The 22,219-nt window shown below is 37.4% G+C and overlaps 10 protein-coding genes across 10 annotated transcripts; 8 read left to right on the forward strand and 2 right to left on the reverse strand.

Moving 5' to 3' along the window:
* Nucleotides 1-30: 30 nt before the first annotated feature.
* Nucleotides 31-396, forward strand: OCT59_025836 (uncharacterized protein; the record flags this gene model as incomplete). The annotated part of the gene is made up of 1 exon (XM_066142755.1): nucleotides 31-396. One exon carries the CDS (start codon nucleotides 31-33, stop codon nucleotides 394-396), a length of 366 nt encoding a protein of 121 aa, XP_065992336.1.
* Nucleotides 397-1,240: 844 nt separating this feature from the next.
* OCT59_025837 (uncharacterized protein) lies at nucleotides 1,241-1,891 on the reverse strand (the record flags this gene model as incomplete). The annotated part of the gene is made up of 2 exons (XM_025311831.2): nucleotides 1,241-1,321; nucleotides 1,421-1,891. The coding sequence occupies 2 exons, from the start codon at nucleotides 1,889-1,891 to the stop codon at nucleotides 1,241-1,243; spliced, it is 552 nt and encodes a 183-aa protein (XP_025167950.2).
* A 1,630-nt stretch (nucleotides 1,892-3,521) lies between these two features.
* OCT59_025838 (uncharacterized protein) lies at nucleotides 3,522-5,365 on the forward strand (the record flags this gene model as incomplete). The annotated part of the gene is made up of 3 exons (XM_066142756.1): nucleotides 3,522-3,812; nucleotides 3,902-5,219; nucleotides 5,305-5,365. The coding sequence occupies exons 2-3, from the start codon at nucleotides 4,096-4,098 to the stop codon at nucleotides 5,363-5,365; spliced, it is 1,185 nt and encodes a 394-aa protein (XP_065992337.1). The 5' UTR covers nucleotides 3,522-3,812; nucleotides 3,902-4,095.
* A 1,688-nt stretch (nucleotides 5,366-7,053) lies between these two features.
* On the forward strand, nucleotides 7,054-8,331 carry OCT59_025839 (uncharacterized protein; the record flags this gene model as incomplete). The annotated part of the gene is made up of 1 exon (XM_066142758.1): nucleotides 7,054-8,331. The coding sequence occupies one exon, from the start codon at nucleotides 7,054-7,056 to the stop codon at nucleotides 8,329-8,331; it is 1,278 nt and encodes a 425-aa protein (XP_065992338.1).
* An 85-nt stretch (nucleotides 8,332-8,416) lies between these two features.
* On the forward strand, nucleotides 8,417-9,431 carry OCT59_025840 (uncharacterized protein). The gene has a single exon (XM_025328145.2). It carries the CDS (start codon nucleotides 8,494-8,496, stop codon nucleotides 8,953-8,955), a length of 462 nt encoding a protein of 153 aa, XP_025167955.1. The 5' UTR covers nucleotides 8,417-8,493; the 3' UTR covers nucleotides 8,956-9,431.
* Nucleotides 9,432-10,678: 1,247 nt separating this feature from the next.
* OCT59_025841 (uncharacterized protein) lies at nucleotides 10,679-13,899 on the forward strand. The gene is made up of 5 exons (XM_066142759.1): nucleotides 10,679-10,726; nucleotides 10,821-11,003; nucleotides 11,351-11,566; nucleotides 11,634-11,726; nucleotides 11,807-13,899. Exons 1-5 carry the CDS (start codon nucleotides 10,697-10,699, stop codon nucleotides 13,079-13,081), a joined length of 1,797 nt encoding a protein of 598 aa, XP_065992339.1. The 5' UTR covers nucleotides 10,679-10,696; the 3' UTR covers nucleotides 13,082-13,899.
* A 272-nt stretch (nucleotides 13,900-14,171) lies between these two features.
* Nucleotides 14,172-15,032, forward strand: OCT59_025842 (uncharacterized protein; the record flags this gene model as incomplete). The annotated part of the gene is made up of 1 exon (XM_025321783.2): nucleotides 14,172-15,032. One exon carries the CDS (start codon nucleotides 14,172-14,174, stop codon nucleotides 15,030-15,032), a length of 861 nt encoding a protein of 286 aa, XP_025167958.1.
* A 1,657-nt stretch (nucleotides 15,033-16,689) lies between these two features.
* Nucleotides 16,690-17,827, reverse strand: OCT59_025843 (uncharacterized protein; the record flags this gene model as incomplete). The annotated part of the gene is made up of 3 exons (XM_066142760.1): nucleotides 16,690-16,833; nucleotides 17,112-17,702; nucleotides 17,762-17,827. 3 exons carry the CDS (start codon nucleotides 17,825-17,827, stop codon nucleotides 16,690-16,692), a joined length of 801 nt encoding a protein of 266 aa, XP_065992340.1.
* A 1,629-nt stretch (nucleotides 17,828-19,456) lies between these two features.
* Nucleotides 19,457-20,943, forward strand: OCT59_025844 (uncharacterized protein; the record flags this gene model as incomplete). Its single annotated transcript, XM_066142761.1, has 2 exons — nucleotides 19,457-20,254; nucleotides 20,314-20,943. The coding sequence occupies 2 exons, from the start codon at nucleotides 19,457-19,459 to the stop codon at nucleotides 20,941-20,943; spliced, it is 1,428 nt and encodes a 475-aa protein (XP_065992341.1).
* A 38-nt stretch (nucleotides 20,944-20,981) lies between these two features.
* On the forward strand, nucleotides 20,982-21,749 carry OCT59_025845 (uncharacterized protein; the record flags this gene model as incomplete). Its single annotated transcript, XM_066142762.1, has 1 exon — nucleotides 20,982-21,749. One exon carries the CDS (start codon nucleotides 20,982-20,984, stop codon nucleotides 21,747-21,749), a length of 768 nt encoding a protein of 255 aa, XP_065992342.1.
* Nucleotides 21,750-22,219: the final 470 nt, after the last annotated feature.

Consider the following 22,219-nt stretch of genomic DNA (forward strand, 5'->3'; position numbering starts at 1 on the left):
TTGATTGAAAGATATTCTAACCGTATATAAATGTATACAGTTAATTTGCTAGAACAACTTCCGCCTGAACTAATACCATCCATTTCAAAGTACCTCCCAGAACGGGATCTAAAAAATGCCCGCAATATAAATAATATATGGGAAAGAGAGGTTAATCTTGAATGGACCAAAAGAAAGGAATTTTTATTTGGGAGAATAGTTCAAGGTAATTATATAGTAAAGGAATTTTATTCGAAACTGAAAGAGTGTAATTTAAGCAATGACTATCCAGAATGGCTTCTTAAAAATCTATTCATCGGAGGATTATCACCCGAGAATAAGACAAAAGTTCTTATGGATGGGTTACAAGCACTTGCGTTAGATGACATAGTGGAAAGGCTTAGTCCGGAGCAGTAATTGTGTAATTTTATTTTTTCGTTTAAAGATACAGCATATATTATTTATGGTCCATACAAGCATTTTTAATATACAGGAATTACTAGAGCAGATTTTACATTTCTTATTGATAGATAAATCTCTATACCCTGCTCTATTTGTTAGCCGGCTTTGGTACAGATGTGGTGCCCCTATCCTATGGAGGCATATTGAGCTAAAAGGATGGGAAGAAGAAGATCGAACTCGATTAGAAAGATTTTTAAAAATAATACCCGGAGGAGGAAGAAAACCAGTTTATAGCTCAAAACTAACCCATCTTAAAATAACACACTACTATTCACTTTCAAATAAAAAAATCAAAGGTATTGTGCATACTTTCCAGAATATAATTCATTTAGATTTTGAAGGAAGTACGGACTGTATTGGTAAAACTCTAAAGCTAATAGCGAAATCATACCCAAATTTGAAGTATCTCAATATATCCACTTTACGGGGATTACGGGGAAAAATGATATAGGTCTAACTGCAATCGCAGAATTATGCCACAAACTAGAATATCTAAATATCTCTAACCATACAGAATTTTCCGAACAATCAATTTGCAATATTATTCGTTCCTGCCCAAGGCTCCAGCATCTCTACCTTGGCTTTTGTGAAATTACCGATATAACTATCAAAGAAATTGCTAGATCTTGTCTTAACATAAAGTATCTCAATTTGGAAGGGTGTATTTATATTAGCAAAGAAGCCGTAGATCAGCTCATTTCTTTTAATCCAAATATCCATGTAGAGAATTTTATGGAAACTTTAACGCTTCCTGATCTCATTGGACTGGTTAGAAATCATCTTACACAGAACAACGTTGTTAGTAGACAGATTTTAGCTCGGAGTCTTCAGAATCTTTTAGGTCGAGGTAACTTGCAGTGGTATTCCGATCCAGGGTTGGCTAGATCAATAGTCCAGAGCGATGATCATTAATTAGATTTTTGCTGAGCCACATGCATGTACAGTGCTTCTGTACGACAAAAAATATAGATTAGCTAACCTGTTCTAGACATGGGCACTGATCAGTGTTAGCTGGATTTTTGACGAATATTTCGTGCAATTGCTGAGGAGAGAGCTTCGGAAATAATGGAAGCCCCTCTCCAGTAAACCGAATTTTCTTTACCCCCATTTCACCATATTTCGGTAATATCACACCTGGATCATCTTCTAAGGGACCGTGAAATTCCTTAAGCTTTCGTAGTTGTGCTCTTACATTCTCATCGACTTCTTCCGCCCTTGCTTGATTGGTATAGCCAATAATACCGAGTTTATCCTGAATTACTACTATATCATCTTCTAAAGATAAAAGCAAATCAAACAATCTAATTGGTTTATCTGAAGAGGTTTTATCCCTTCTAAGTTCCACTTCTAGAACAGGATTGAGATCAATACCAAGTTTCTCCTGTATCGGAATTAAATCCCCCACCAATTCTAACAATAGCTTGTAAGAATCGGCAAGTGTTTTCCCCATGAGCTCGGAATCTGAAGGCACTACTAATTCATTTGCATTGCCAGGGCCAATACCGAGTTTCTCCTGAATAGCTATTATATATCCTTCTTCTTATATAAAAACAGTCCATAAAACTGAGCAAGCGTTTTGGGATCATTATTTGCCATGATTGCTATAATAAAGTAATATATTTAATGCGGAAAATTTTACCGAAGGTGAGTCCGGAATACTGATCGTCAACCCGGGATAGTGATCATCAGCTCGGAAGAATTTGCTGGGCCACTCCTGTGCGACAGAAAAATAAGTGGATCATCAGTCAGGTCTTGTGCGACATATTAATTTTTGCATATATTCGAAAAAGAAAACATACTAACTAGTACCTATATTTTTTTCCCGAACAAATGTGAGAAAATGGCCTGCTTCACAGGCGCTTCGCTTGAAAGGAGGTCTACATGCAACACAGGATCAACTCTAAAAGTAAATAGTGACGACAAAAGCATATGTTATGAAAGGCTGAGGGACACGCAATTCCGAGATCGCCAGGCGTAAAACCAACTATGTCTTTCCGGTAGATCTACATGTGAAAAGGTATGAGAATTCTATTTGCATGTGCCTTCATAGAACTCTTGGCATCATACGACAATGCTAATCACTATTCTTATCTCCTTAACTTCGGCTTGGCGCTCTTTTTCCAGCAAGATATAAAGCATGTAGGAGTATGTGGAAGTTCAGCCAACTTTCCGCAAAAAAATTTAAGGTGCGTATGTGATAGAAGTTATGTATGGGAGCGAAGTGCGACATAAAAAATACTCACTATGGGCTCTTAAATTTAGGAAATTCGCTACACAATGACCGATAACAATGATAGGGATGGTATTGATATCACTCTCAATTGTCTTATCGTTCCCATAGGGAACCTCTTCGATCTTCCAAGCAACCAAGTAGCTCAAGAAATTACAATCAACACAGGTCGAACGGTTGGCGGACTTGAAATTGCAATTCGTAACCGGTTAAACCAGTTAGGCCTGTTGGGGGTACAATTTTCTAATCTTTCTCTAAGAATTCGTCAGATCCATCCCGGAACAGTTAGCGAAAGACCAATGAACTCTCATGCCTATATTTCTTTTTTTTTTAATGATCAATTCCAACCTCGAGCGGGTCACTTCCATGTCACCGTATATTCTCCATAATTTTAGTGTCATGTAGCGCTATAGTCGCAATTTTTATGTATTGTAAGCCGGCTTCCGGCAACGTTTTTATTTCATAAATAAAGTATTTTTATCGAACGTTATGAGAAACGGGTCACGTGTAATGATATGGGGTGCGAACCCGATCACTATGTAATATCGGACTATAAATCTAACCAATCTAGCCTATATAAAAAAGCGTAGCACTATATCAGGTGATAAGTGAGAAGAGTCTTCACAGTTAGGGAGGCGCAGTGATTAGGCGATTGTTGCACCTATGATGCAATGTGGCCGATCATACGGCAGGCTTGTGAAACAGATAATTTCTCACATATAGTACTCACTCAGTATTTTTTTCGCAAATAAAATTCTTTTTACTCTTGTCCTCACATACCGCACTTTGAGCCAATAATATTTCGCAAAAAATACTATATAAGCCGAAAACATGTCTATCACTTTACTATGTCTCGTCAAAGGAAATACGACCGCTAGTGCTTTTCCTGTCGATATTAATAAGGACCAGCTTGTAGGCCACCTCAAAAAAGTTATTAAGGCAGAAAAGGCACCAGAGTTCGACAATTTTCCTGCAGACAAGCTCAGGCTATGGAAGGTGACGATCCCTGGCGATCAGGACGATCAATTAAGAAATCTAATACTCCAGGACAGTGACGAGCTGTTGGCAATAAATGATATTGGAGACTACTGGCCCACTTCGCCTCCTAAAAAACATATCCATGTTATTGTAAAATTGCCACGTAAGTGTTTGGTATAGTCTGTGCAAAGCGCCTTAACGGCTAATTTTTCGTCATTTGTCCTAGTAATAATAACACATATTCGTTTCCAGTTCTCAGCTTGGAAGAGGCGTTGTCGTGTATTCCACCACCCATAACATATTCTCCGGACTGCGTTACCTCGAAGACCACTACTAAGGCTGTAGGTGACCCACCGGCAAGTGTGCAACTTTGGGATGACTTTTTCGATAAAGTGAATAGCTTTCATTTCGACCAACAGCCGAGATTCGAGAGGCCGAGGTTTGTGATGAAAGAGGTAGTAGATGAAGAGGATGTTCGTAGTGTTTTAGATTTCAATATTTGTCAGATATTGAATAAACTTATGGGGCCAGACTGCGTATATTCAAGGCGACCTACTGACACTCCCGGCATACCAGACTTCAACTGTCATCTCATAGGTTCATTGATCTTGGTGATGGAGGCTAAAAGAAAACATGTTTTAGAAGATATGGGGGAACAGACATTTCCCGAGTTTTATAATACAAGTAAGGGCAAGGATGTGATTCAGCAAATCTATAATTATATGGGAGGAAACGAACTTAGATACGGTATTCTTACCACCTATGATAATCACTGGTTTCTATGCCGAGAACACACGAAGCTCTGGATCTCAAAAACCCTTCCACTACAATCCGAATCTCCACCAGTTCTCAAGGCATATGCTTATCTAACTCGACAGGCGAAAGAGAATCCCAACTCTCCTAAACCTCAAGTACTAGTGCCGGCTCAAGGGGATAATAATTCACGAACTCTTCGATCAAACTCAAAATCATCATCCAGCTCTTCATTAACTAATCAGGCTTCCAGCACCTTTTCAAATCAACAATCATCTTCTAACGTCCCAGTAAACCAGCAAAATCTTAGCTTCACGGACTTCAAGTTTAAGGGTATACTAGGTGAAGGACGAAGTGGTAAAACGCTCCTATGCGAGTTTCGTGGTGATATGATTGCTTTGAAGAGTGCAGACTTATCTAAGGCCCCATCGTATGTCCTGGAAGAAATGCAAAAAGAAGTCGAGATTTATAAAGACCTAGCCGATATTCAAGGCAAGTATATCCCAAAGCTGGTCTGTTATGGATATTATGGAGGAGGCATGAGCTTCGTTATCGGCTTAACCATTGTTGGCACTATGTTGAGCGACCAAAAAATTACGGAACAGCAAAAGTCAAGGGCTATTAAGGGATTAGAAGCAATCCACAAGCATGGTATCCTCCACAATGATATTCGGGAGGAAAATATCTTAATTAACGATAAAGGTGCCCTATACCTGATTGACTTCGGGATGGCAAGCCGGGAGGACACAAAAAAGAAGAGAAAGCTTTTTGAGGAGGAACAGCTCAAATTATCCCAATTGCTAGATAAATATATTGTGTAAGAATCTATTATTTCGCAAATTCCTGTATCGTGGTTTTCTGTAATCCTAGTTTCTTATAATTAATAATCATGTATTTTACAGACATTTCGTAAAGAAGGAGAGGCAAATTACCAAGTCACGTAAATGTAAGGTGGTTAGTTAGACTGTAGGATTAGACATTAGCATAGACGTCATGTATCACGGGCTACGTCCCGATCTTGTATTTATTTCAGCATGTATTAATAAAAAATTTTCTTGGCAAAAACCGTTCCCTCGGGGAACGATCAAAATCACGTGAATTTTTTAAATATGAAAGTGAGCATGGATAATAAAGAAATGCCTTGTAATTGGTTATTAGTTGGAGAGACCCGTTTCTGTAAAAATTCGACACGAGAAAAATATTGTGCCTCCCATGCGTTCAAAATACGAAAGGGTGTAATAATCCCACAACCATGTAAAGGATGTGGTCGGGGCACTAAATCGAGCCTTCGGCTCTGTGTCCCATGTGGTCAAGGTAAGGAAAGAGCATATATATACTATAAACGAAAGTACGCGGAAGGAAGGGTCCCAGAGGGACCAAGTCGGCTTAGATCAAGCTAAAGATGTTTGAAATTAATTTACTAAAGTGGTAATTGAACATATCCATTTTCATAAGTAATAATCAACTATTATCAGTTTCATAAATGTTAATTTCGAGAATTAGTAATCAAGAATCGGTCACAACTAACGAAGTACTCAACCTTCTAACGGGGCGTTGGATCAAAACTAATGGTAAGCTATTCCAGAAGCTGATCCACGAAGGTTATAGATGCGCTAATAGACTTTCTGATTATTTGGAAGATATTGGAACTATATCTGTTGGTGAATTCGAATTAGATCCTTTAGCTGACTTTTACCACCCAGCCTTAATTCCGCCCTTATCTACCTTAGCAGAAAGAGCAGATATTCGCGAAAATTTCATTATTAGCGTAGAATCCGCCGTCGTGGGAGGAGTGAGTTTATTTACCCTCGAAAAAAATAAACGTTCCTCACTTCAGAATTTAATACAAAAGAATTACAGTAACTTGTCTGTATTAATAGGAATTACTTGGGAGCGTAAAGAGATGAAAACTTGGAGGGATGACTTACTCGTGAAATTTCTTCATCACTCAAATTTAGCTCCTGCGAAGTATAGACCAGAGGCCTTATATGATGCGTTTTCTAGAACGAATGTTTTGGGTCCGGAGCATATCTTAGCTCTAGCACGAACATTTTACTAAATATTACTATGAGTCTGATCATTCATAGCCTTGGAATGAGGGTTCCATGACTATATACTCCGTGGCTGAGGCCTATTTTTTGCGCTTATTCTATCTACCTGTAAATTTCAAATCGATGTAGCATGCCAAAAATTTTTCTTGGCAATTTAATAATAGAATGTATATATACTAACGGACTTTTGAATATTTCATATCTTCTATAAGAATATTATCGATCATGTCATCCGAGCTTGAATTATTGAAACAGCGTATCACTGAACTTGAGGCTGAGAATGTTGAGATTGCAGAGCTTAGAAAGGAAAATACTGATCTTAGAAACAAGCTCTCAGTGTCTGATGCTGAAATAGCTGAACTTAAGTGCAGTAATAACGAATTTCTAAGAGCGAATAGGGAATATAACGAGAGGCGTGATGCTGAGAATGCCAAACTCAAGGCCAGAATCGAGGAGCTGGAATCTGAGAATATTGAAGTTAGAGATAGACTCACGAAAGTGGAACAGAAGCAGTCGCAAAATGATATTACCCCTAACAATAACTCATCTAAGTTCAATTCGGGTGCGGTCCATCATGAAAAACTGTTAGAGGAGAAAGAGATGGATAGTTGCTTGCTCGAGGCTCATAAGAAAATCGTCAGCGAAGATATTAGGCGACGCAATAAGGAGAAGAAACTCCAGCGTGAATCAGCTAACCAGGATGTTACCTTTGGTAACGCTTATGTATCAGAAACTGTGGTGGTTGCTCCTCAATTGGTCATTGCAGATACCCCTCAGGAAGAAATTCCCACGGTGGATTCGAAAGTGACGCACGATATAAAAGCCGTTAACAGGCATCCTGAAAATTCATATGAGGATGCGCATCGGATGAGTTCGGAAATTTCGGAAAAGTTCGAAAAAACCGTTCCCTCAGGGAACGATCAGAGTCATGTGACTTCAGTTAAGCCAGATCTCGAAGTATCCATAGAGCAAGATGATGAGCAGGAATCACTAGATAAAAATCAAATCATAGAACAGGGTCTAATACAAGAGCTGTGTGGTACCTTGCCTTTAGCGCCTTCGGCTGACACCTGTTCACCCATATCCAGTGATGACAATATCAGCTCTACCAATACTAATTCCTCTTGCAATGGATCAGAGAATATGATTTCGGGTTCTGCCCAACACTTGTCCTATCTATTCGATACAGCAATAAAGTCTGGTCAGCAGGAAATCTTAGACTGGTATAATTATTCACTTGAATTCGAGAGCAGGGTAGATGCTCTTACTGCTGATGGTAGAATCAAAGATAAAACGGCAAGATCAAAGATTTACAAGGAAATGAAACCATTTCTCCCTGCTAAAATCACACAAGATAACTTGCGCAAGAAAACTCTTAGGGCTAGAAAACACCTCACGTTATTTGGAAAAAATGGAGTTGGGATAGACAAAATCAAGTTGGTCTCATATAGCGCAACTGAGATTTCGAAACTAACTAATGCACAAATCCAAAATGTCATAGATCAAGTAAAAAAATATATTAGTGATCATCAGTGTCATGTGACTTTGAAAACCGTTCCCTCGGGGAACGATCAGATTAAGGATGAGATGAGTACATCGGCAAGTGTATCATCTGCATCCCAATCCCGCTCTTCTGGAGCCTCTAAGCCCGATCATTCCTATTTTCGCAACAAGATATTGGATCAATATCCTAATCTATATAGAGAATGTAGTATTGAAAATTTCGACTATTATGGGATTACTGATGAGACAACATGCAGGGACTACATCTGCCCATTATGCAAATTAGGTCATGATGATGAAGAAATAGAAGGTACGTATAATACCAGATCTTACTTTATTAAATGTGAACAGCGTGAAATTGAGATAACTGCATAGTCTTACCCCCTCAATCAAAGATTTCGGGGTGGGAGAAAAGTGATATATTTCTTACTTGCAGGCTCGCAGGCTCCGTATAACAGGTAGGTTTTTTTCTCACCCTGCAGTTCGAAGAACAAAGGGGCGGGGATTTAAATTGATTGCAGTCATATAAAAAGGAAAATGACTGAGTCTGATAAAATACTAACCGCCAAATATCTGGATTGGCATACCAAATTAATTGGATTACCAAGTATTTTGACAGATAAGATTCGTTCCAAATTATACAAAAGATATAAAAAACAAACTGGAAATGAGCCATGGCAACTAACAGAAGTACATGAATCGGAAGTTATAAATTCAAAGCCAGAAAAAGGGCCTATCACTTTCGAAGCCAGACCCGATCCAGAATCAATTATCAAATCCGTCTTAGAGCACCTCCCATACTTGAAATTCCGAAATAGTTTTAGAGGGATTGACAATTATAATTTTGAATCACCTCAGCCGTGGAGCTCACCATGTCCTATTTGCGATGGAAAACATGGGAATTATGGATTACATGGCGAATGGTGTAGGAATGGAACAGAATATTGTCTTACTTGCTTCACTTCAAGCAATAAATTCAAATTCGCGATCGTAGCATAAAAACTCTGTCATGTGAGACCAATCACCTGAAATGCGCAGTATGATATTCTTGCCGAATGCGTTCATTTCTTCCGAAGTCTTGCAAATACAAAAATAGGGCATCGTATCGCAATATGAAAAAAGTGTCGGTGAAAAAGAAAATTCGTACGAAACATTGCGCAATTAAGGTGGGAGTACTCCGGTTGTGGCTATGCATTTCAATGAAGTGACTCAGGATTACAAGCTAATGGTATTTTTCGTTCCGGGATTTTTTGAGGATCACGAAGGCACAAATGAAACGGATTATGGAATTAATGATAGGATATTGTATTAGTACAATGTATAGGATAGTCCTTGTCATATATCACAGAATAGCTCTCGATTCTTGTAATTTATTTTTGTATAGATCATAGTATCTACAGTTATTAGTTATAACTTATTTATAACCGTAGTATAGCATTTGTTCTCGAACTTTCCCGCATGTACTCAATGAAATTTATTAATAAAAACTCTCCCTGACGATCTTTATATACTATTGTTAAATTAAGGAGAGGCCGTTGATCAGATTTTCGTGATTAATCATATTAACGTAATTTGCTCCAAAAGTGTATTCCAAAATCGATCCTGCGAATCATATAAAAAGGTGATGTCCCGGTTAGTGAACTCTTTTATCTGTCTTGCGCAACTAAAGCAAAAATCAAACGAAAAATAAAACTTACCATTATTAACATCATCGAAATCAACAATCAAAACGAACTCGCATATTCCGCAAAGTTATAATAAGGTAGGTTGGTTTTATTGCTCGGCTAGCTTCTTGAAACATGTCATCACGATGTTAATCTATTTTTCCTCCTCTATAGATGTTCCAAAATAAAACGGACACATTACTCTTCTTGTTATTTATCGGCATTTTGATCTTCGCCGAGAAAATCTTTGACAATCATCATGCGTACAGTATTACAAAAATAAATTCCCGGGATGAGATATTATTATCTTATCTAATCAACTCCATATTTATCATCAGCGTATTGATAACATGTCGAATTCTTAATACTTGGTGCAGTATTGTACTGGTCACAAAAAAATTAAGCGTCAAATTTCAGGCGGACTGGAATATTCTGAAAATGAATCATGGTAAGTATGAATTGGAAATATTAAATATTGCATTTCTTATTATTTTACCTCAGTTGCTAATCCCCGAATTTATGCTATAGATTCGATTAATCTCGTTGAAGTTCTCTTACATGTAATAATCTTTTATATAGTTTGTGCGAGTGTTAGTGATATAGATAGGCGTAGATATGGGTGGGATAATTTATTTGAAAAATCTAGTGTATTAAAAGAGTATGGGTGTGAGAATCTCGTAGTTAGCAGGCGTATAGATAGAGAAATAATTTTATTAGTTATAGATACTTTATGTAAATGTGAGAGCAAAGAAATAACTCGATGCTGGGACTCGCATTAAATGGCCTAGGATCCGCGTACTCCCTCCCTCTTTGATAGCATCATATATTTCATTCACTACCTCTGATCCATGTATCTGAAAAATTATTAATAAAGTTTCGCCCACTTCGGGCATTTGCAAAATTCTTTAATGTGCACGTGACTAAAAATTCGGATATGCGAGATATGATATAATTTCTAGGGTGGAGATAATTATGCTCAGCCACATTTTGTGCTAACCATGTGTCTGCCTTACGTAACTTGTAAGTTATATGTACGATTCATGTCCTCAAAAAACCACTATACAAAACGATTCAATATGTCCGCATCTACCACTGAACCTAAGAAGGTACGAAAGTTAAATACGGATAAACTTTGCAGTTTTGCAATTTCACGAATTTCATGCAGATAACTTTTTCCTTTCGTTCATTTTCAAAAAACAGATACATGAATACTTCGAGCGAAAAACGTCGGAATGGAACATTATTGGATTCCTCAATGAATGCAATATAGAAACGTTTAGACGTAAAATATACTGCTATCTTAAGTCCCTTGAGAATATCGCTAACACAGAAGAAGGTCGAAGACGTAATAAGGCACAACAGTTGATTAAGAACTATAACCAGGCGAGTTTAAACTTTTGTATAAAGGAATGAATAAAATAAATGGCGTGAGGACCCTTCGAGCTCCTCTATATTTCGACCGAGCCATAAGCTAGTGTTGAGGCATAGGTGACCCTTCGAGCTCGCCTGTGTTCAAGCCTTTCAAGCCGACTTGACACTAGCCCCTCCAGAACACAGATGACCCTTCGAGCTTGTCTGTGTTAAGTTTCGAGACAACCACGGATGCAGATGACCCTTCGAGCTTGTCTGATGTTCGGTCTTCGATCCTGCCTGGTGGGATTAAAATCGGGTAGAATGCATGAGAACATGATATTAAAGATAATACTAATTTATCATATTCTTCCTTTCAGGGGCAAGACGAAGATCTAGCAAAAGAGTGGAAGAATGAACATGAAGCAGACAACGAACCAGCTAATGAACCAACTAATGAACTTTCAATTTACGTTCACCAACCGAAATTTATAGGCTGTGCTAATAATGGAGGGAACATATACGGGGAAATAAGTGTGGCTGAAAATATAGAAAATTCGAGTATAGTTATGACTAACAAAAGAAATCAAGAAGAGGTATAAAAGTGCTTTTTGTTAGAAGTTGTGAGAAATAGGACTAATTATTTCGTGGTTTAATTTTTAGAATTTGGATGACGAAGGTGATCGATCATGCAAACGTAAACGTAAACAAGGGAACGAAGATGAAACCGAACAGCCACGAACACCAAAAAATAAGGTAATTGCATTTTTTCATCGTTTTTAATGCAAAATGCCTTGTATTTTGTATAGATCGTTTATTTTTATTATTTTTAAAAGCATGAACAGGATTTAGAATCAAGTAATGATTCGTATTTTAGTTCTGATGACGAGATCCAAGATAATAGATATGTGTCTCCAACATATTCTCTAGAAGATCCTTTCACCGAGGATACTGAAGACGAAAATGTCGTTATTACTAATATTCCTCAGAATTTTTCATTATCAAAGAGTTCAGAATCCGATTTGTTTGTAAATGGTGTTAATATATCAGAAAAATTTAGAACATATATTAACGAATCCATATTACACGCTAACAACAAAGGCCTGTACGTTGAAACACACTCTCACGAAATATTATCATTATCGTCAATTCTTGTGCTCATACCGAACTCTTACTCCACTAAGATGGTAGAATCGTTTGGTTTAGATGTACTAGAGTCAATTTACAGAGAATATACACCAAAATTATCTATACAACTGGATATAGAGATCGAAAATATGTACAGGAGTGTGGTTAAAACGTGTTTGAATGATTCGCGTAATAATGCCATTAAATTATTATGTGCAAAGATTGTACAAAAAAATGAATTGATGAATAATTTCTGCTTCCTAATCTTAGACTTGATAAGAAATCTTCCATATGATAAGATAAGGAATGAACCAAGTGAATTAACGTTGATAACAAACTATTTGGACAACATTATGAAAAACGCGTTCCATATACCTGACAGACACGTAGTCCGATGGCCAAACACGGCCTTAACAGAAAGCAAAGTACGAAAATTTGATGGATCTAGGGCGAAGCAACCAGATTTTGTTGTTTCAGTCAACTATCAGTCTCGGGCATCAAACGTGATTTATGTTGGTGAAGTAACTGGGCCATCTGAGCAAGGAAACGTATATAAAAATTGCCTTGATTTAGTGAGAATTGGAATTTTTATGAAAGATTGTATGGATTCGGCAGTTTCACAAGGGGCGGAGATCAAGATATTAGGATTTCAATGCATTGCATATAGAATAGATTTTTACATGCTTGATCTAAGAGGTGATGGACTTTACACGATGAATCATATTGCGCAGATATCAGTACCTGCAACGATTAAGGACATATATATTTTAATAGATGAAATTTATATTCTATTAAATCTACGGGCTATATTGTTGGAGTCTTGTGATACTTTTATTGAAAAACTTAAAAATCCGGGATTAGCTCCTTTAGAACTCAAATCATCCTTCAGAAAACAAACGTTAGATACCCCTGAATTTAGAAGACTTGTTAGCAAAACTCATTGCGTCAAAAGGGAATGTCCATTGTGGTTTGGAAGATATTAATATGTTCATTTATCTGACGGTTAGCTACAACAAGTAGTATTATAATGTCCTATGTAGTATATTAGTTGTGTCAATTTTTAACGTATTTTTTTAAAATAAAAAATATCGGGCAAAGTTTATAAAATTAAAATCACATGACTCTGATCGTTCCCCGAGGGAACGGTTTTTCATTTATACTGTTAAGACAAGAAAGAATATTTAAGTCATACATTAGAGATTCATTAGACCAGAAACGCAAAGATATGGATCAAAAAAATCATTACGCCCTCAAAGCTGGCCGGGGTATTATCATTGCCAATTATAGATAAGTTGATGCCACTACCTGTGATTATGAGGGTGAAATTAATTGCCGGGTTAAAAAGGAACTTATATTTTATATCAAGCATTACTTTGCAAGCGTTTCCCGAAATAGATATTGACTCGGTTAATTTTCGTGAATTAAATAACGGGATCATCAAAGCTGATGGTGACAATAAAAAATCGTTCTCACATTATTATTTTGGGAAAGGGGCGAGAAGGTCTAAGTTTTTAATGGCATTAGTAAATCGAAAATAGCACGAATTAGATCTTTTCCTGCTAGATTTATATTAAATTTATCTCATAATAATGTTGACCGTGTTATTGCTGGAGATCATTACTGCGCCACATTACTGCGCAATTAGCGGACACGCGTGTCCAGCATTTTCATTTTTGAGTAGTTATGCATAAATAATAATAAAAGTTTGGCCGTATCAGCCCTTTCTCCTTTTTAATTCATGTATATCTGCAGTATGACCACTTATCGAATAAATAGCAAAGCACCCTTCGGGGAAATGATAGACTGCTTGAATCATGAGGATCGACAAACTAATCCTGTATAAATAAAAAATTAACCGAATTTTGTTAGGCAAAGAAACAATCCAAAATCCGATTGGCCGATCGTCTCGTGATTTGAGTTGCGGGAAGATTGCGAGGAAGTGCCGGGACTGTCTGGGAGCTAGGGTGATACAAATTTTTATGTTATACATCATTCCGGCTAATCCCTGTTAATCAGCTATTAACTATATAATCGCTATATCTATTATAATCTATTAAACACCATTAGTCCATTATGGATTTAGATAGTAGAGCCGAATATAAGCTAATTTCTGTACGCTATGGTGATATAAACTTTAACAAATATATAGATATACTTGATAGATTAGGCCCTTTAACAATAAGACATGATCACGAAACACCAGAAATGTGGTGCTCTCGTATCCGTAATCCATTTAGGAAAATACTAGAAGAGAACTATTCCAGGGGAATCCTTTCTAAGAATGGATATATTACGATGTATGGAAATTTAATTGAAAGAAGTGATAGAGTTCATGGTCTTCCATCAAATTACATATATTGTAGTGTATGTGACTCCTTAGTTTTCATATCTGAAAATGGACGTGGTGGTCATGCCTCAACCTGTCGAGATAACCACTTGAAGAGATGCATTTCTGGAAATAGTATTTCGAATGAACATGCAAGAAGAAAAGAAATTCTCAAGTCTATTGATAGGAGGGAATTTCAGATCTGGCAATATAAGCAATACATATTAGAGGAAGAGGCAAATATTAAACGTCTCCAATTGGAACTTGCATCCCAATCTTTTTCACACTCAGAGAAGGATAAATTGGCATCCGTATCATATGATCATGATGCATGTTTGACAAGCTATGAAACATATAAGCAGGATAAAATGACTATAGCTGAAAATATTATGCCAAGTGCTCCAAGTTTCGAGCCAGCTTATATTTCACCTGCCAGACAAGAAATGGTTTCGCCAATTTCACATCAATCATCAAATTCCAAAAGTAATACAAGCGAAATATTTATCTCATCTCGGTATGCTAAACAAAATAACTTATTACCATCTATAGACCATCTTAATCAGCCCGCATTAAGATTGAGAGATGGTACAAAAATCACATTTGTTTAACGACTGAGAAATATATTAATTATAGACTATTGAAGATTAATATCATTTAGCTAAAAGCGCAATGTATAACTTATTCTTTATTTTTTATGCTAAATAATCTACATACATGATCGCCTAGTAAAATTGGTCGAAGGCACTATAGATGAAATGTATCACCTGCCAAATTTTCTAGATTAGTCCTTAACCCAGATCTCGAATATTGCCTTAATAAAATAATATATTGTTCACACCTTATGGCCTAGGCATGTGTGACATAAATTTTTGATCCATCTAGCGTGTCTCTTCTTATTTATAAAAAGGCCATAAATGTATTATTTGTATTATAATAAAACTGATCCTGGTGGTCTATTTTTTTGAAATTTCATGGAATTCCATTTTTTTTGCGCCATGTATAAATATATAATGGCATTTAACCAAGCATATTCTGAATTGCTAGCTAAGTTACCAGCTTCCATAATAAATGAGGCATGGATTCGTCTCACATCACGGAAGCGTAATCCATTATCTGAGAAAGAGGCCAGTGAAATTAATCCAATTGTAGAGTCGTTTTTAAAACATGAAGCTATTAGATATCAGAAAAGATTAATGCGCCAGAAACGAACTCAAAGTTGGCCGGAGTGCCCAACATTATTACCATTCAAAGAAATATCAACTATATACGTTGCAGATAATGGAACCCAAACTGATGATAGTACCTGGCGGGGTTCTTCGAACCAGACACTAAAGCATGATCATGAAGAAGAGAATAATCGCCAGGTTATGAATGAGCTTAAAGTACTATCCCAGCACCTGATCGATTATAATAGACGAACTTTTGAGAAATTTATGCATGACATAGAAAAGGAATATAGGGAGCGGGTTAATGCAAATAAGAAATTACGAGGCAGAATTGAGGATCTGAAGTTGCAGTTACAGGAGGCAGAAAAAGAGCTGGCATCTATGAAGTCAGATTCTACTCATTCAATATTAATGGCGTATCCCAACCTAGCCTAATCGCTAATGGATCATCTACTGGTCTAGTAAAATCGAAGACCACGAAATTCCGATCCCGCAGATGTTTGTCAATAATTTTGGATGCTTTTTTTGGATTATCTGTGTATTGGTGCACAATACGACTAATATCGTCCCGACTACCACTCCCTCGACATAGGGCTAAATGCGTAATATTTTCACGGATTATTTTAGGAGTTTGCGTATACTTCTGACTCACATATATGCTCGATATTCCTTGATGTCGCCCGCTAATGAAATATGGGACAATCTGATCCTGAATCTTTTTTGATTCAGCGCAAAGGTCCTCAAAGACAACAACTGTATTTCTGTCTGAGGAAAACTTAGTTACATCTGGAATAGCGTTCGCCTTTAAGGCCCGAAATGTAACATTCTCCCGAGTTGCTTCTGGAGCATTTGCAAATATCTTATAGCAGTTTTTGACCAATACCCATTTCGGTTCATGAATATGCTTCCGATAAGGACCAGATCATCATTCTTGACATATCTTTCCCCTTTTCTTTTCTTATGTAATCGCTGGATTTTATTACCAAGAAGAAGATTAAGGATCATATTGGTCTTTCCACTATCAGATCCACCGCAGATTAACAGACGAAAAGGAAATGCAGGACTTGCAGGGTGATTGGTGTTCTTCATACTTTTAACCTCATCGAGATGATAAATATAATATTCCATTCTTCTCATTGTGATGGGTCACTGAATTACTATATACTATAAAATGTCCGAACATTGTTTCCCAAATCATGCGACTTATTGCTTTGGTAAGAACCCTTTCTCGATTAGAGTATGCCTGATATAGGATAGGAGATCAGCGGTATATGGAATTTCGATAAGGCATATATTTTGCTTCTTGCATATATCCCGCTTCTTCTGATCACGAATCTTTTGTATTTCTAAAGTTTCATTCTCCCGATGATATAGGCTATTGTGATGATAGTGTTGAGGGCCATGGTATTCGAAAGTAAGACGCAATTCCTCATTATATCCATCCAAGTGTAGTCCATCTAAGAACTTAGCCCTACATGGTGGAAATTTCTTGCCTAGTAGATCCTTAAAAATATATCGTACAGTTCTTTCGGTAGTATGATGGCATAGAGGGCACCACTCGAATTTTTTCATGATATATTTTAGTGGATACTCCCACTGGTGTACACCATTTTCGCAAGACCAAAGATATACATCATGATCATTTATTTGACCAGTCCTTCCTGTGCACTGACCACCACGTCTTCTGGCATAATCTTTAGCATGATCAAACTCGCTATTGATAGAGGAGACATAAACGAAATTTACAGATAATATTCTTTGAGGGGGAAGCTCAGGATCACGAGTCAAATGCATGAGTTCTTCTCGCACAAATCCCCGCTTTGGAGCAAATTCATTGTCATCACTCCCGAGATAATATAGGACAGGCTCCTTTTTAGAGACCACATTTTTTCGGATTTTATGAATAGAAGGCGAGTATATGGGGTCTGTAGCCCTTTTCTGATTCTCCATTCCTCCCTCCCATTCAGCATTTGCAAGAAGATAGCGAACTGAATCACCTTTCTTCAAAGTTATTTCATCTTTGCCAATAGGTCGCTTTGATGATATTGATGGCTTAGATTCAACCTCTTCCAATAAAATGGCTTCTGAAGGCGCTAATCCCCATTTTGAGCTCTAATAAGGCGTGTGGGGTAATTGTTTAGGTAATCGACAACCTTTGGCAAATGCCTAACCCGTGTTCTTATTAATCTTGGATCAGAAGATATAGACTCAACAGCATACTGAATTTTATAGAGCATTTCCCCTTCTGTCTTATTGAAACGTTCCACCATTCCATTACCTCGATGGGAATATGGACCAATCACTCGAATAGTGACATTATGCTCTTGCATTAGCCTAGAGGTCTCGCCCATCCATTCTCGCCCATTATCACATTGAAGAAGTTTTGGCCAAGTTAATGGGTTATTTCGATCTCCATATTTTCTTTTAAATGCTTTAGTGACTTCTGAACTTTTCTTCGATGTGAGTGGAACCGAAGTCTTATATCGGGAAGCGCAGTCTATTATATTAAGTACCGCTTTATAGGTCTTACCTTTGTAGTAATCGTGGGTAAGGAACATTATATCGCACTGGTGGACACAATTTGGTCGTGTTATTTTCCCATAACTGACTCTAGGGATATGTTTTGGTGGGGGCATATAGATTTGGTGTGATTGCTGATTTTCTAAAAAATCTTTACATTCACTTAGGCGGAATTGGTACCCCTCTTTTTTACATGCATCTCTTAACGATTTGGGATTAGAATGATAGCCAGTTGGGTGATAATATATTCCACGCAATATGATATTTTTTTCAATTCTCTGAGCCTCAATAGGGTCTATCAAGATTTGTGGTTGGCTCATTCTGATTCTCTTTTATAATCACAAAAAAGAATGGCATTTCGGAGGCCCCATCCAAGGCAGAGAAGAACATGTGAAGAATATAAAGCTGAGTTGAAGGAGGAGAACTACCATCTTCATAGTGAATTGCAAGCAGAAGTTGATAATAACTGCCAAAATGAAAAGCAGATCAGGGAGCTGGAACGTGAATGTGTCCATTGTGAACAAGAAATCCAAACTCTTAACGGTGAGATAGAACGTCTTGAGAATGCTTCGAAAGAGGAGATAGCAGAGCTAAAATCCGAAATCTCCAGCCTAAAAAAGCAACTATATCAAGCTAAGAAGGATATTCGTGATAATGAAAAACATATTTCTAGTATAGAGAGTCTGTTAGTAGATTCCGAGGAGCAGGTAAAGAAATTGCGATGCTGGATCAGGACTATCTCATCACGAAAAAATTCACCGGAAAGAGGTAATTCTCCGGACTTGTATAATTCTGATGATAATATGGCCACAATCACAGAGCTAGCAAATGCTATAGATGGTTATCTAAATAATAGGACAACGACCAGAGATATTCTAATAGACCAAATAAAAAGGGCGACAAGGTAGATACGTCGAAAAGAGAATAATTTGCATCAGGATTTAGTCCGTGAGCAAAGAAGGCGCTATGATGCAGAAGGTGAGCGAGATCTTGCTATTACGCGAAGAGATCTTGCTGAAGGTGGGATGGCTAATGTTATTGGTGATCTCCATCAGTTGCGGACCAATGCTCAAAACCAGATAAATAGAATGATAGCTAATATAGCAAGAAAGCAAACCCGTATAGGTGTACTGATACAAGAAAAATTTGCCTTACAATTATTGTATCAGCGAAATACCCACCACTTACAGCTAAGTAGAGGGGATATAGATCTGTTAGAATTTAATCGAGACAGGTTATATGAGCGATATGAGAAATGGAAAAATAAGACCCAAGCAGAACGCCAGAATAATTTAAATTTGCAAGGACAAATATTCGCATTACAAAATAATCTTCCACATTTAAGGATGGCAGGATATGCACCAAAAAGATTCTCAGGTAGAGCGGATGAAGATATAGATGAATTCATAAAAGATTACAGACTCTATCTTACGGCGGCCAATATCACTACTGCTAATGCAGGTGGTAAACAGAGAGCTTTAGAGCTATTCTGGTCCTGCTTGACAGATGAGGCATCACGTTGGGCTGAAGATAAGCTTAAAGGTAAAAAATGGCGATTGAATCATGTAAGATGTGGGAATGCTTTAGCAAATATGGCCGCTGTAGTGGCCCTAAATAATGCTAACATAACGGCCGCCATGATTAATGCGCCTGATGGTACTCCACCACCAGGATTGCCAGCTGGAGCTACTGGCGCTACAGTTATCCCAGCACATAATGTTCACGCAGATGAAGATTGGTCTCTTGCTGGTGGGTGTCCCGTCGATGCTGGTACAGCAACCAATGCCCCGAATGGAGCTTTAAATAATAACAATCATATAGTCCTTCCTGATATCAATATTAGTCAGGTCATCTATTGGTTTAAAAGGAATTATCCTACAGTTGTTCGAGAGCAACAGGAATTGATCTTTGGCACTTTGACTCAAGGATCTGATTCAGTTAGAAATTACTATAGAAAGATAAATAAATATGCTAGCTGGGCTCGAATATCTGATCGTAAAAAAAGAATACAATTTATACGTGGCTTGACTCCTGAAAACAAGCTGGAAATGAAACGACTGGGTTTAAACAGACCTTTAAATGATAAATTGATAGTTGAGCACGCTCAAGGAAGATTGAAACAGAAAGGAATAATTTGCTTCTGGGTGAGGATATTTATAACCAGCCAATTATCAAGACAAAACCAAAAGCGCCTGCCCACCAGAATATTACTACAGAAGATATTGATAGGATTGTAAATAGTAGGATTCAGGCGTTACAACAATCGGTGCCAAATCTATCACCGGTATCTTCTTCTGGTCAGGAAAATATCACTAAGGCTGATTTACAAGAAGCCATAGCTAAATCCTTTCAAGAGACTATGTCTCGAGCAACTAAGACTCTAGATAATAGTAAAAAATCGGCCAATAAGAGAGGGGAAGACCTTATTATTAGACGATTTTTAAGTGAACTATTAAGAGGGAAAGGTAGCGTAGCCCCTAGCGATGATTATAATTATGATCCTGTGGATGATATTACTGACAGTATGGCTGGCATGACACTAAATAGTGCCACAATAAATGCTATCAAATCCGCCGTTAAAAGTGCCATTAAGAAATGTTCTAAGTGCGGTAGATTTGGACACACTTCTCGTAAGTGCTCTGTAAAGAAGAAAAAGAAAAGTAAGAAGTCTAAAAAGGGTAAGGTTAATCTCACTATAGAACCAGATTCAGATTCAGATTCTTCTTCCAATACCTCATCTAACGATAGTTCTGATTCTGATTCAAGTTCAGATGATTCTTCCGATTCTGGAGGCGATATTACTGTTAATATTGCCAAGACAAAAAAAAAGTGAAGAAGGGGAGTGAATCCGAGAAATTATCCTCTAAAGAGATGTCTAGTGCCAAGCTGAGAGAAATACCACTAGAGGAGACTATTCGTAAAGTCCTTCATAGTGAGCTTAAACTAATCTTCCCCTCACATTTTTTTCAAGATTCTGGTCTCATTGCGTCCAAACAGATAGTGGCTTCTACGGAGGCAAAGATAGTATCCCAAAATGATGTATCATCATCTTCAAAAGATTCGGATGAGTCCAGTCTGGAAGAGGAGTCTTTAGATGATCCTATGGAGATTGACTTCGTCAAGAAGAAGGAGCCGAAAACCAGTGTTGCCACTATAAAGTGCAAAATCAGGCGCTTGAAGATTCCAGCCATGACTCTAGACTCCGGAGCTGAGCCTCCAATTATAACAAAAAACATTGTTGATCGTACTAAGGACAAAATAGATAAATCTGAAAAACATGATCTTAGCGGTGTAGCTACTGTCCCGATTGAATCTATTGGTATTGTCCGCAATCTGCCCATTACTCTAGCTCCTGGATGCATCATTTATGAAGATTTTGTAGTTGTGGATTATCACAAGCCAACGCTAATATTTTCTAATCAACTCCTAAAGAAATATGGATGCGCAGTGGATTGGGCTACTAACGAGCTAAAGATCCCTCTTAATGGAAAGGATTATATCATCCCAGTGACTATGCATAAGATCAAGAATAAGCTCGAGGTGAATTGTGTGAGGACTACTCCCGAATGTGATGATCTGCCAGCTCCAGACAAGATTTCACAGGACTTGGATGCAGATGTGACATTAAAAAAAAAGTGAGTTATGAGGAGCTTGAAAGAATGTTATATAACACTCTTAAGTCTAAAGAAAATCTCAATGAATCATGTGAGGAGTTGTTATTACGTTATAATGAACTAAATGAAAAATATCTTTTACGTGGCTAGTATCCTATTCATTTCTTCTGTGATTTTTTCGCCTCTCTTATCTTCTTTCTCACAAAATGCTTTTAATTCCTCATTGCTTATATTTAAACTTTTTGAGCTTATTGAAGCTAGTGGTGTCTGAATAACAGGTAATTCAGAGATACGAATGGATTTAGACTTAGTTTTTTTTCCTCCAAACTTTTTTACCTTACTTCCAGAAATAACATTACATTCCACAGGGTCTGCTTGCTGAGGCGAACCAGGTTCTTCCGAAAATCGATTTATGTCTTTAGGATCTATTTGTGGATGGGCTCCTCTCCATATTTGATATACCCGTCATGATGATATTTTGTACTTGTTAGCCAT

The sequence above is a fragment of the Rhizophagus irregularis genome, chromosome 6, assembly GCF_026210795.1.
Source record: "Rhizophagus irregularis chromosome 6, complete sequence".
Lineage (NCBI taxonomy): Eukaryota > Fungi > Glomeromycota > Glomeromycetes > Glomerales > Glomeraceae > Rhizophagus > Rhizophagus irregularis.